Source organism: Ipomoea triloba, chromosome 3 (assembly GCF_003576645.1).
Source record: "Ipomoea triloba cultivar NCNSP0323 chromosome 3, ASM357664v1".
Classification (NCBI taxonomy): domain Eukaryota; kingdom Viridiplantae; phylum Streptophyta; class Magnoliopsida; order Solanales; family Convolvulaceae; genus Ipomoea; species Ipomoea triloba.
Genome location: NC_044918.1, coordinates 18,177,144 through 18,190,601, shown reverse-complemented (window position 1 = coordinate 18,190,601; position 13,458 = coordinate 18,177,144). Strand labels below are relative to the sequence as shown.

General features: G+C 35.8%; 1 protein-coding gene across 1 annotated transcript; it reads right to left on the bottom strand.

Moving 5' to 3' along the window:
* Positions 1-5,892: 5,892 nt before the first annotated feature.
* On the bottom strand, positions 5,893-9,329 carry LOC116011692 (cytochrome P450 734A1-like). Its single transcript, XM_031251094.1, has 5 exons — positions 8,869-9,329; positions 7,984-8,207; positions 7,623-7,873; positions 7,117-7,531; positions 5,893-6,896 (listed from the first exon to the last, which is right to left on the bottom strand). The coding sequence occupies exons 1-5, from the start codon at positions 9,152-9,154 to the stop codon at positions 6,429-6,431; spliced, it is 1,644 nt and encodes a 547-aa protein (XP_031106954.1). The 5' UTR covers positions 9,155-9,329; the 3' UTR covers positions 5,893-6,428.
* Between the last annotated feature and the right edge of the window lie 4,129 nt (positions 9,330-13,458).

The window sequence follows — 13,458 nt, the reverse complement described above, 5'->3', positions numbered from 1 at the left end:
CTTATAATTTTGAATTTATGTGATTTTTATAACACTATAGTTTCAAAAAATTAAATTAAAAAAAAAAAGAGTATTAGCAAACATATTTTCTAAACAAAAAAACAAAAATCAAAGAACAGAAAACAAATAATAAAAGGTGAAAAAAAAATCGAAAATTGGAGTAAATGAGCCCTAGATTGTCCAACCATTTTAATTAGAAAAATGATATTATTTGCATTAATTCTTTTTTTTTTTCACATTTTTTTGTTATTTGATAATGCAATTTGTGAAAGTATGTGATTAACTTCTATATTCATTTGATATTGGCCTATTTTGCTACCACGTTATCAAATGAAGCCACTAGACCACTAGTACAACATTTGGTGTAAGAAAAAAACGTGATGCAAGTAGCATTACTCTTTTAATTAAACATGGTCAGAGAATATTTTGTCATGTTATTGTTACTTTGTTAGTGTATTATTGTTAATAATAATAATAATAATAATAATAATAATAATATTATTATTATTATTATTATTATTATTATTACTATTATAATATTTTGATGTGATGATTACAATTAAATTTAACAAACAGATCACATTGATTAATGTGTGGAGGCAACTATTAACTCATTGTGCTTCAGTAGGTTGAGAAAGTAGCTATGAACAGATACTACATTGTAAAAGAGTCAGTAGTACTCAAAAAAAAATTATAACTATTGTAATTTAATTATAAATTTGCATCAATCTTCTCCTTCCCTAACCTATTTCCCTTCTCTCCAAATCAATGAAAAATTATGTCTTCAAGTTATTTGGGTTGAAGTTACAAATTTGGGATTTTTTTTAAAATTTTTTTGTCTCAATAGCCTAAGGAAAGAGAGATGTTAATATAATTTACAAGTTTGGGTTGAGAAATTAGGTCTTGAGATATAAATCAACAACCTCTAACACCATGTTAATTAATTAGAAATCCAAAATTGAAGGCGCCTATAATTGGAGAACCAAAAGTGCTAGTTTATAATGTTTACATTGTATTAGAATGATTTACCAGTGAAAAACTAATAAATAAAAAAATGTTACAATGTTTTATCTTAAAATGTCATATTTTAACAATAAAAAGTGACAAGCCGGGGTATATTTATAATGTCTTCTTCATAAATTGTGTAAGTGGTTAAATATATATCATTTTCTATTTTAAAATTCAATTTATTTTTTTTTACATATTATATTCTAATAATGACCCAATTAATAAATTAAGAGTAATTATGGAAGAACATGGTTAAGTGTAGTTTAGAATGTTGAGTTTGTCGTGTAGCAATGTGGCGGGGGACATATCCCTCTCTAACTGATATCTAGAAGCGTGCATATTACAAAGCACAACGTTGTAGCACCAATGTTAACATTAACAATTAACAATTATTATTAATTAATATTATATGCTACAATAATCAACTTAGTTTGTGTGAATGACCGTGCATTCTCATTTTTAATGAAAAAAATCAATCTGGTCAGCGCTTTGCTCCTTAATTGAGTCAGTCCAGTGCGAATGATGATTAATCTGAATATGGTATGAACTTAAATGTGTTTCTTACGGTTAGAGACTACTCAGGATACCTCGTGGTCTAACAAAAAAAATATTATAGGCTCGATTATTGTATTCATTGCCGCTAATCAATAAAAGGCACGTACGTAATTAAACAAATCAATAAGTATTAATGCTTAATTAATCATTCATTCATTGCGCGTAACGTAAATTAAAAGTTGACTTAACAGGCGACACAACATTTTTGTTAGAGACCGAAACGTGTTTTATCTTATTGATTTAGTAGTTAGTACGTACGAATAAGATTAATTTTTTGTATTTTTTGTCTTACGTAATTAACTACAGATGTAATGTATTGCCAATAAGAGCTTATTGAGACACTTAATTGTAGTGCGGGCAAAGTACAATTATTAACGGAAACAGAAAAATAATGTAACTGTACACTACTGATTAATAATCAGGTGGCTATGATTCTTGTGGCACGTAATTCGAGATTAGCGACGTGATAAGGAAGAATAAAAAGCTACCAGTACACGCTGTGTCACATACACTATGTTTCTGCATGTACTACCACAAGGAGTGGTTATAATTTTTTTTTTTTAAACATTGAAATATATTTATTTTATTTCTCTTCTGAATTTTTTTTAATATATTAAATCTCCTAATTTACGCTAGACTAATCATAATATTCTAAAATTTCTACTCAAGAGTCGCTGAAAGAGATAAATCATAAATTGCCCAAGCCTTTCCGTCAGTTCTTGTAGTTGATTTTGCGCATAAGGCATCAATCTCTACAATTACATACAATTTTCTTTGTATCAATTATGTTCAGTGATATATATATATATATATATATATATATATATATAGGATAATGTTCTAGTGAGACATCTTTTCGTGAAACTGTGAGACACAACATGAATACACATGATCTACTACAGGAATGCACACACATTATATTGTGTATACTCATGTTGACCAAATTGTACACGCTCTAATTTGTGTGCATTCATGGAGTATACTGTATGCATCCATGCTGTGTCTCATAATCTCACGGAAAGATATTGTCTCATTATATATATATATATATATATATATATATATATATATATATATATATATATATATATATATATATGTATAGACACACACTTTTAGTTAAATTAGTGAATGGAACACATTTATAGAAAATGACTAAATACTTAAACTACTTGAATCCCAGTGGTGCCTCCTCAAGGAAACTAAAGGTCATTGTTGGATTGGATGGGAAGATAATTAATGGTGAGATATATATAGTTAATTGGGTTTAGTAAGTTTTAAGTATATGATGCATTAAACCAATCTTTGTTGAAATAAAATAGTATTCTATTTGAAAATTGGTATATGTTTAGAGTGAAATTCACTTTTAATCTTACGAGGATGGTAGTATAATAAGAAATATTAGTATATTTGTAGTTGAAGATTAAAAGTGCTGAACTAATTAGATTTGAAATGACTGCTATATGTGATGAATCAGAAGTGAAATTAACTCAGTAGTATAATATTTCTTTAGAGTTAATTTTGAATTTAATTATTTTACTATCACTTATTTTCAATTTTAGTCATTGACATTTCAATTGTAATTCACAATAAGATTTTCAGTGTGTGAACAATTAAAATTGAGGGTAAAATTAAATGATGACTTTTCAATTGTAATCCACTGTAAGCTTTTCACTGTGTGAACAATTAAAATTGAGGGTAAAATTATGAATGCTAGAATAAGAAAAATCAAGGCTTTATTTATTGTTTGTGAGAAACAATTAGCGCAATGGTCATGACTTTTCAACACTGCCTCAATGTTAACTTAACGATTGACACAAGGAATAGCTAATAGTGGATTACAATTAGAAATAATGATTCAATACTTAAGAACTACATTCAGTTTGCCAAGACCTTGTGGTCTAGTGACATTCGGTTGGACTCCCATAAGGAAGGTTGTGGGTTTGAGCCTCAATGTAGTTATGAACAGATATTGCATTAGTAAATCTGGAATTAACACATAACTAATGAATATAATCAATAATGACTAGGGGGCTAAATACAAAAATAGTGTATCTTAGCTTCTTTTCACCTCTAAAAATGTAATTATGCAAGGATTCACATGATGGATGGCATGCTTTGATTCTTTTAACATAAGCCCAAGAAAAGAAAAGGTTTGGGGGTGGGGGTGAAAGAGAAGGATTAAGAGAAGGGCAGGGCAGGGTGATGAGTGAATTAGCACATGCATGCTTTGGAGGGGCAGGGGTAGGGGGACCATCCAATTCCAAGAAGAATGAGAGATTTGAGAAGCTCCCAAAAAGCAATACACAAAAAGGGAACTTTGTTCTCTTTAATGTTCACTACCACAACCAGATTACAGTTAAATTAACTCACAGTTGCCAAACCCCATAAAGGAGGATTGATATATGCATTTTTAAAAAGGGTGTTTGCATTTGCATGCTTAGATTCAAAACTACCTTTAAATAAACTAAATTTATTTGCTTCAAAAGAACATCTCATTTCTTGGGCATTGCAATTCTTCTTTAATTTGCCTTGTTTTATATATTTATTTATGATCTTCTTGTTGTGTGTATAGGCACCATAATCTATGAATTTAACAATTTCTAAGCACCTTCCCCCTTGTACTGCCTTGTTACGACAACCTCAGCTTCCAAGAATGCTCTCTAATTCATACATTAATCCTTTTCACCTTTCTTATACATTTTATATCTTCCAATATATGCAATGTTGAATGTTGTAGTGCGGTGGAGACATCCTTCCAACATAAACTACTAAAATACTGTATTTTATTTATCACTAAGTCTTCATGATATTTATATTCATTATCTAAGTAAGACGATTTTAGTTTGAGTTTCAATACACATCTTAGAAGATATCATAAATGTAAAATTAGAAAAAGTTACAAGTGTATAACAAAATAAGCATAATGTGTGTGTGTCTATATATATATATATATATATATATATATATATATATATATATATATATATATAATCTGGATCAAATGAGAACCACATTTCAAGTGCGAACTACCTTTTGCGTAACTTGTAATGTTTGATTGTGACCCTGTTTGGTAAATGGCTGTTAGTTGATTTGGTTAGAATGTATGATTAGTTGATAACATTAGCTGATTGTAGAAAGTTATTTGGTAAATTAACAGTTAGCTGATAGCTGTTTAGTATAATTTCTTCTCAAAAAGCTAATTAAAAATGCTGTTTTGAGTAGCCTTTTGAATTTTAGTATTTTGGAGTTACAAAAAGCTTATTAACCAAATATTTATATTAATTTTTTAACCAAATCAAACAACTAATAGTGGTCAAATAAGCCAAAATTGACTGATAGGCTGATTATTTACCAAACAGGGCCTGTATATTTATGGATAAGTGATTGTGCATTCTGGAAAATCACTTTTGTGTAAATTTTATCATATTTTGGATTGTGCATATTACAATGCCTAATTATGAAACCTGTAATGCCTAACTGTACAATTCACACGTGCACACTGGCTCTCAATAGATGTTGCCAGGACAAATCACTCATCAAGTTATCACTGACTGAGGGTTTTAGTAACAAAAATATATAGTCAATTTTATAATTATTACGAACTTTCAAATTTGCAATATTTATAAAGCTAATCCCACCACTTTTTTCCTTGAAAGTTTGTTCTCACCAGAACCCTCTCATACATATATATATATATATATATATATATATATATATATATATATATATATATATATATATACACACACACACACACACACATGTATTGAAGAATGATCAAATGAGAACAGTTTAACCATGTAAAAACTTAAGACTAAATCTGAATGTCAATCCGTGTTGATCAAAGGGCCATAAAATAAAAAAATATTTAAAATGCATCATGTAACAATTAACTGTGAAATTGCTAATATGTAACCATGCAATGCATCATTACATATCAGCGATTGCACTTGTAGTGCTACACGATGCACTTGTAAATTTTTAATTTTGAGTACACATCTACATATCAACAATTGTATTTATAGTTGTTACTTGCGATAAATAATTAGAATTCTCACTAAATATATATATATAAATATATATATATATACACATATACAGAGAAGATATTTGGTCCAAAATCGAGGCAAACGTATGGTGACAAGTGTTGAGGCAAGGGGTGGGTGCGAAGCGTGATTCAATGCCCAATTTTGCATCTCTTTTTTCGAGCTATGGCCTATGGGCAAGTCCACTTCATAGAGCTCTGAAAATCATTCTTTGGTACTTTCATTTTTTGCTGTCATCTTAACCAAATTGCAGAAAAGAGAGGAGAAATTAAAATTAAAATTAAAAATTAAAAAAAAATGTATAGAAATTAGAAAGAGTGTCAATTCCATCCAACACAAACCTACCATATTTCACAATCATGAAGGGGGGTATATATGGTAATATAACAAAACTGTGTTAGGACTACTTCACATATACATTACATACACATAAGGGATGATAATGGGGAGCTGATTGGGTCACCAAGTTAAACCAAAAAAAAAAAAAAAAGAAGATTAAAAAAAAAAATCCTAAAAGACTAAAAGACGCTAGCCAGGGGAGGTAGCTAGCATGCTGAAAATCCAAACTCTTTGGCAAAACACAGAGCATGCCTCTACTTTTGGGTCAGTCATTCTATTAGCAATTGGCCATTGGGCAAAGGGCAATTAAGGAATCACACCGATTTTATATCCTAATTTCCTACAATTTATGCTTCCAATAAACATTTTTTTCCTCCTTTTTTCTTTTCTTTTTTCTTTTCTTGGTGGGTCATTTGAGAAGCTAAGCATATATGCACTCACACAACGGAAGGATAGGGGTAGTTTAGGTATTTTGCGCTACCAGGACCCTTGATCTTGCATGGTTGTGGGTTCGGGTTCGGGTAGACGTTGAAATATGACGGGAGCCCCGTATTGTGGGTGCAGAAGCATCAGCACCGTAGGAGCGTGTTTATAACGCGGCGACAACCGAAAGGAGAAGCGTTGGAGCATGATCGCCAATGTTAGCTTCGTTTGAAGGATTGCGAGGTTTTGTCCGATGCACTGACGAACGCCCAGCCCGAAAGGAATGTAAGCCACGGGATGCTTGGCTGCGCGGGCCACCCCTTCTGAGAATCGGGCCGGGTTGAACTCGTTGACGTCATTGCCCCATATGGCTTGATCATGATGAACGGCTAGGATGGGTATGAGTAGCTCGGTCCCACGCGGGATCTTGCACCCTCCGAGCTCCACATCAGCCTTTGCCCGGCGGATGGTGGCAACAATCGGAGGGTAGAGACGTAAGGACTCGTTCAGAATCATGCTCAACTGTGTCACCAAAACAAAAACAAATTAGTTGAAATGACAAAATTGCCCTTCCCCCATAACAAAACAAACATTAGTACTTGCTAAACAACAACTAATGATTTCCAAATTAATTTGAGAGGCGAGGGGGTAATTAAGGTGGAAAGTAAGTAGAGGACAAAAAGATGAATATATTTTTGTCTTGATCACACTAAAAAGGTGAGAGTAAATGAGGAAGGCCTACCATCTTAAGCTTGACAATATCATCTTTGGAGGGTATGTCACGTGGTCCGCACACCTTGAGCACCTCCTCACGTGCTTGGTCCTGCCACTGTGGGTGCATCGCCAGCAGCACCGTCGTCCACGTCAGCAGGTTCGACGTCGTTTGCTCCCCTGCGAAGAAGAACGTCTTGCACTCCTCCGCAATGTCGTTCACCGTGATCGTCGACGCCGGCGACGGCGACGGCGACACCTCACCCCCTTTCTTAGAAGCTTCCTTCATGCTAGCTTGGATCATGAGTCCCAGCAAATCCTTGGGCCCACTCTCAAGATTCTCTTTCCCCCAATTCCTTCTCCTTTCTTCAATAACCTTCATTAATGATTTCTTTATCTCCTTCTCCAATTTCCAAGATCTTATGTTCCTTTTCGTGGGCAAAAATCTTAACCCAAAAACAAAAAAGATCAGAGTTAAGTTAAAACTAAATATAAATATTTTAGCCCTGATAATCTACCACTCGAGAACTAACTGACCTGTAGCCCGGGATGAAAACTTTCTGGAAGGCTTCACTAGCGAGAACCATTTGTTGAGCTTGAAGCCTAAAAATGGCTTTGCCATCTTCATAGCTATGCCCAAAAGCTGTCTGGGCAACAATGTCTTCTGTCAAAGTTTGGAACCATTCCGAGACTTCAATTTCCACCTCTCCATCTCCAACCTCTTTTGACATTCCCACCCATTTCTCCAACATTTCAACCACTTTGCCGGCGGCCACCGGAATCAACAGCTGAGATTTGATTTCAAGAAAAGATCAAATTTTTAGTCAAAATTTCGCCAAGAAAATGGAGACCCAAAACTCTCAACAGTCACAGGGTGTTTAATTAATTAATTAATTACCTTGAGATTCTCCATGTGGAAAGTGGGGGTGATGATTTTTCTGTGGAGTGCCCATTTCTCACCCTTGAGGCTCAAAAGCCCGTCGCCTTCAAGCTGTCTGATCAAAGGGTGCGCCTCATTTTTCTCGTAGAATTCTGATTTTGATGTGAAGATTTCTCTGATCAGGTCCGGATCAGCAACCGCCAAACGCGCCGTCGGCCCGAACCACACTAGAAATGTTGCACCTGTAACGTAACTTTCTTTCATTAATTATACAATTAATTAAATACGCATTATTTTTGGTCCGGGCCGGGACTCGGGAGGGAGTATTATTGCAATTTGCAATCCAAAAAAAAATGAAAAAAAAGAATGATATGATGGATAGGGCAGGGGCCCTACAATTGTGGGGCGGGGGAGGCAAAACAAAGAAGGTTAAGAAGAAGACAACTCAAAACTATGCCACTAACAAACGGAAACAAACTTCATCATCAAAGAAAAAATAAAGCTAAGGTTTCAAGGATTCAATCATAAGGTTTTTGGATGAAAAAGTTGAAAGGAGTCCATAGAAACTACTATCTATCCCATTGTTACAGTTTTTGGACCACAAACAAACGTTGTCACCATGTCTTCAGACCATCCACAACATTAATCTCTGAGTCTGAGAATTAACCAAAAAATCTGGGCAAAAGAGAAAAGGATGGAGCAGACTTAAACACTCAAGTTTATCAAGAATCTTGAATCATCATTACCATAAAGTACTAATTCAAGCTCAGATTCTCCATTCCCAAACCCAAAATTAAATTTTTAAAAGGCCCAGAACACTGAAAATTCTCAGAACACTGAAAGTTGCTGTCTTTTTGAGAAAAAAAAAAACAGAAAAAGGAAGAACATGAAAAATGGGCTCACCGTAGATTTTCTTCCAATGATGGTAGAAAGGGAGGACTCTAGGGAGAATGTTGTGGCAATAAGTCATGGGGTGAGAGGAGGCTTTCACCATTAAACTCACAATCTCCTTAGCATTGCCGATGAAGAAGCGGTAAGGAGGTCCCCTTATGCCTTGTTTGGCAAAGTGGTGTTCCATCTTCCTGGGCCTCCACCACAGATACGCCATCCCCCTCAGCACAAACAAACACGCCACTGCACAAATGCAAAGAACCTTCATGTTCTCCCACACCTTCTTCTCTTCTTCCATGCCTTAGCTTCTTTTCTTTTCTCTCTTTCTTTCTTTCTCTCTTTGTGTTTTGTGTTGTTATGTTTGCTGTGCCTCTTTCTGAGTTTGTTCTCTTTTTAATACCAAAGAATGAAGTATGTAAGAGAGAGAGGGAGAGGGAGAGAGAGAGAGAGATTGTTTGGCAAGGCCAGCGGCGTAGGGGCCGCCATTGGGAATTATAAGGGTCAACGAATAAATGAAATATTATTTTTGTTTTTTAAAAATTATTATATTTGTATTATCACCTTCTAATTGCTCATATATTTATCATCATCATCATCATGATATGATGTATGTGTGTGTATATACGCTTTTTAAAGACAATGCTACCCTTGTCTTTTCTTACAAGTATAAAAATACTTAGTTGCCTTGTGCACAGTGCATTATTGAGTTATGTCTTTTTTTTTTTGACACACAATAAATTAAATACAATTTCTCTAATATATTAATACTAAATATCTTCATCAGAAAAGTAACTAAAATAATTTCTTGAGTGGTGAAATTTGGGAAGAAAGACCAAGGATCGAGTCTCACAAACAGCAGTTGTGTGAGAATAATCTCTCAAAGTTGGGGCTCTTTGTGCGCAATAAGCAAAGATCTAGCCTTTGTGTTCAGCTGAGTTACCATTATTTACATCCTCCCAAATGTTCTGTCGGGTCGGAGCGTGAGTGTCTTGAGGTTGGGGATTCAATCTTTTAAGAAGAAAGTTACTCGTAAAATTTGTCAATAGCTGTTAAGGAAAATTTTATTGTATATATATGTGTGCGCACGCACGATACTAAATTTGTAAATAGATTAATATTTATTTATAAAAATATCATACTATTTTCTAGTATTAGTAAGTACTAATTAAGTATATATGGTGTGTTTTTAACATTTTAAAATTCGGTTAGTTTTGAATAATTTCTTGAAATTTAAAAGAAAAGAATCACTCATCACATGTCTACATACCAATTTCAAAGAATCCTAACAACATTGAAAGTGATGGTATTGGTAAATTTATACTTTTCTTTGTTCAAGAAAGAAAATATAAGTTTGAATTCAAGGATTTGGAATTCATAAAATATGAAAGTCTGAATTTTCATGTCACACTGTTGGAAAATTTGTGGATACTATCTAATACTTTTGATCTATCTAAAAATGGACAAAAATTAGAATATATTTTAGAATTTTAGACTAAAACTGTCGGTAAAAAAAATGTGACAAAAAATTTCAACAGTCGGTGATATGTGTGTGAGGTGATTGAGAAATTAAAGTTAGGATATAATTGGTTGAGAGGTATGTAGCTTAATTAGCTTATACATTTATTCATGAATATTCTTAATTATTATAGTAAAACATGTCTTTGTTACTATCTCCAATATTGATAATTATACTATTATAGTAAACTTCTTTGTTACTATCTTCAATATTGTCATGACTTAAAAAGAAAAAAGATGAACAATTTCATATAAAATTCTATTTTCTCCCTCCTTTTTGTTGCTTGATATGACCAAAATGTTCAATCATTTTAAGAGAAATCCTCGTCAAATTGGTCGGATTGTAACCACAATGTTTTAAGTTTAACTCTCAGTGAGAGTAGCTTATTGACCTTCTTGGTTTGAACTAGTCAGCTATATAACATAGGTTGATTTAATTCATTGTGGTCCTTTATTGACTAGAGTCGCAAGGTAGGATTTTTTCATTGCACACCTTCAAATAGTAAATGCGAATTTCTCTAATCACCAAAAACAAATTATGTCCTTTCCAATTTTAGTAGGAGACACAAAAGAATTTTCCGATTGTTATTATTATTATTATTATTATTATTATTATTATTATTATTATTATTATTATTATTATTATTGACGGTAATAATGCGTTACCGGTATATTATTTGAGTATTATTGAGTGTTATCAAGTATTTGAATACAATATTGAGTGTAGTGTTTGAGTGCAGTGCTCAGTGTACAATAGTGTTCTGTCTCGTAAGAAATGTAAGAAGTGTCAGAAGCCCCCCCCCACTATGTGGTTGTGAGCCTCTTTATTCCTTTCAGTTCAGTGACCGTTGGACATCAATACCCGAGGTGTTGAATGCTGAGGAGCTGAACGTCTGTCATCAATGCTGAGGAGCTGAACGTTGGCCATCAATGCTGAGGAGTTGGACCGTTGCGCATTGATGCTGAGGAGTGAGGTGTCTTGGGTAGTTTGACGGTTCCGGGTCGGGTACCCAATTACACTGTCACCAGCCCCCCACTCCCTAGCTGGCGAGAATGGCTGAGGTAGCTAGGGAGTAACAACTTGGCACTTGTGCTGAAAATTTTTGTATGTTGGATTTTTTTTTTTTTTTTGGTGTGACTTCGGCGCTGGCCGAGGTCACGCGGTACGTTTTTTTTTTTTTTTTTTTTTTTTTTTTTTTTTTGTCGCTCTGTGTGTGAGTTCACTTCGATCAGCCGTAGGCTCGGTCGAAGGTCAACTCTCCCGTCAGTTAGCTAGCGAGATCGGATCTCGTGCCGGCCCTAGGGGACTAGAGTTTTTTATTTGATGAGGAGCAGCGCCACCTGATGAGGTGCACCACATCATGACCATGGCTGCCTTGTATCTTGTCATATGGGTACGTGGATCTGAAGTGCCAGTGTAGGCCTTGATGGCGGGTAGTTGAAAGTCTTTTGGAAGAGGAACTTCCATTATGTCAGGAGAGAATGGAGCGGTCATTCTTACCTCCGGTTCTGGTGAGTGTTCTCTTGCTTCTACTTTTTTTTTCAAATCATCTATCTGCCTTTGGAGTCTTTCCACCAGGCCTTCCTGTGGTGTTTTGTGTCTAGTGGAGTGACGCGGAGCCAATCCACCAGATTCGCCCATCCTTTCTCCGGATGGTCGTTTGGTTACTGTCTTTCCTGCTTGGGCTCGGGGACCTCTATTGGAGGATCCTTGCACCCCCTGAGTTCTGTTTTGCCTCGGAGATTGCACTTCTTCCTCCAGAGGGGGTGGTGGCGGTAAGATCTGGCCTTGCATTTCTGCGACTAGTTGGGCCATCGTCGCCGCCGCCTGTTGGATGACCTGCGCTGCTGCCTGAAGGTCCACCACCTGGGCGGGAGCAGCAGTTGCTGGGAGGGGAGTACGGCCACCACTATGGTTGTCGTTGAGTTGGGTACGGAGGTCACCTTCTCTGCGGTTGTTGTTGTTGAGTTGGCTGCGAAGGTCACCTCCATGGTTACTACGAAGATCACCGGAGGGGTGGGCGTGACCCTTGTTCATCTGACTAGGTGTGTGCGAGCTGCTGGATCCAGATACCATTGATAGTGATGAGATGAACTGAGTGGTTTTTTGATTTTGTGATTTTAGCCTGAGATCTGATCTCGGCTCTCAACGAGAGCACCAATGACGGTAATAATGCGTTACCGGTATATTATTTGAGTATTATTGAGTGTTATCAAGTATTTGAATACAATATTGAGTGTAGTGTTTGAGTGCAGTGCTCAGTGTACAATAGTGTTCTGTCTCGTAAGAAATGTAAGAAGTGTCAGAAGCCCCCCCCACTATGTGGTTGTGAGCCTCTTTATTCCTTTCAGTTCAGTGACCGTTGGACATCAATACCCGAGGTGTTGAATGCTGAGGAGCTGAACGTCTGTCATCAATGCTGAGGAGCTGAACGTTGGCCATCAATGCTGAGGAGTTGGACCGTTGCGCATTGATGCTGAGGAGTGAGGTGTCTTGGGTAGTTTGACGGTTCCGGGTCGGGTACCCAATTACACTGTCAATTATAAAGACTTATTAAAAATTAAAAAAAAAACTTGTTTAATAACTTCAATTACAAAAAATCACAACGAACTTATTTCAACAAGACTCAAATTCTTATTCATTTATCGGTGATACTGATTTAAAAAATTTTGTAAACAAAGTAAGATTTTAGAGTTAATAAACAATTATACTTAAACATAAGTATACTCTTCACCATATCAAACAAATTAGTGATAGAAAAAAATCCCTATTATTGAATAATTTAATAAATTTATTTATTATTAATAAGTTGCGTGGATATGATGTTGCAGTCACAAGCATCAAATGAGGCATTACTAGAAAGAAACAGACAGGCATGAGGTGTAAATTTGCTGTTTTTATTAAGCATGCTGTCACATGTTATCAAAATTTCAAACTATAACCCCCCCCCCCCCCCCCCCCCCCCCCCCCCCCCCCCCCCCCCCCCCCCCCCCCCCCCCCCCCCCCCCCCCCCCCCCCCCCCCCCCCCCCCCCCCCCCCCCCCCCCCCCCCCCCCCCCCCCCCCCCCCCCCCCCCCCCCCCCCCCC

Coding starts and splice junctions, on each gene's coding strand:
- LOC116011692 (XM_031251094.1), bottom strand. CDS start 9,154: ATGGAAGAAGAGAAGAAGGTGTGGGAGAACATGAAGGTTCTTTGCATT. Junction 8,208..8,868: donor TCATTGGAAGAAAATCTACG/GTGAGCCCATTT, acceptor GTTACGTTACAG/GTGCAACATTTCTAGTGTGG. Junction 7,532..7,622: donor GTTTTCATCCCGGGCTACAG/GTCAGTTAGTTC, acceptor TTTTGGGTTAAG/ATTTTTGCCCACGAAAAGGA.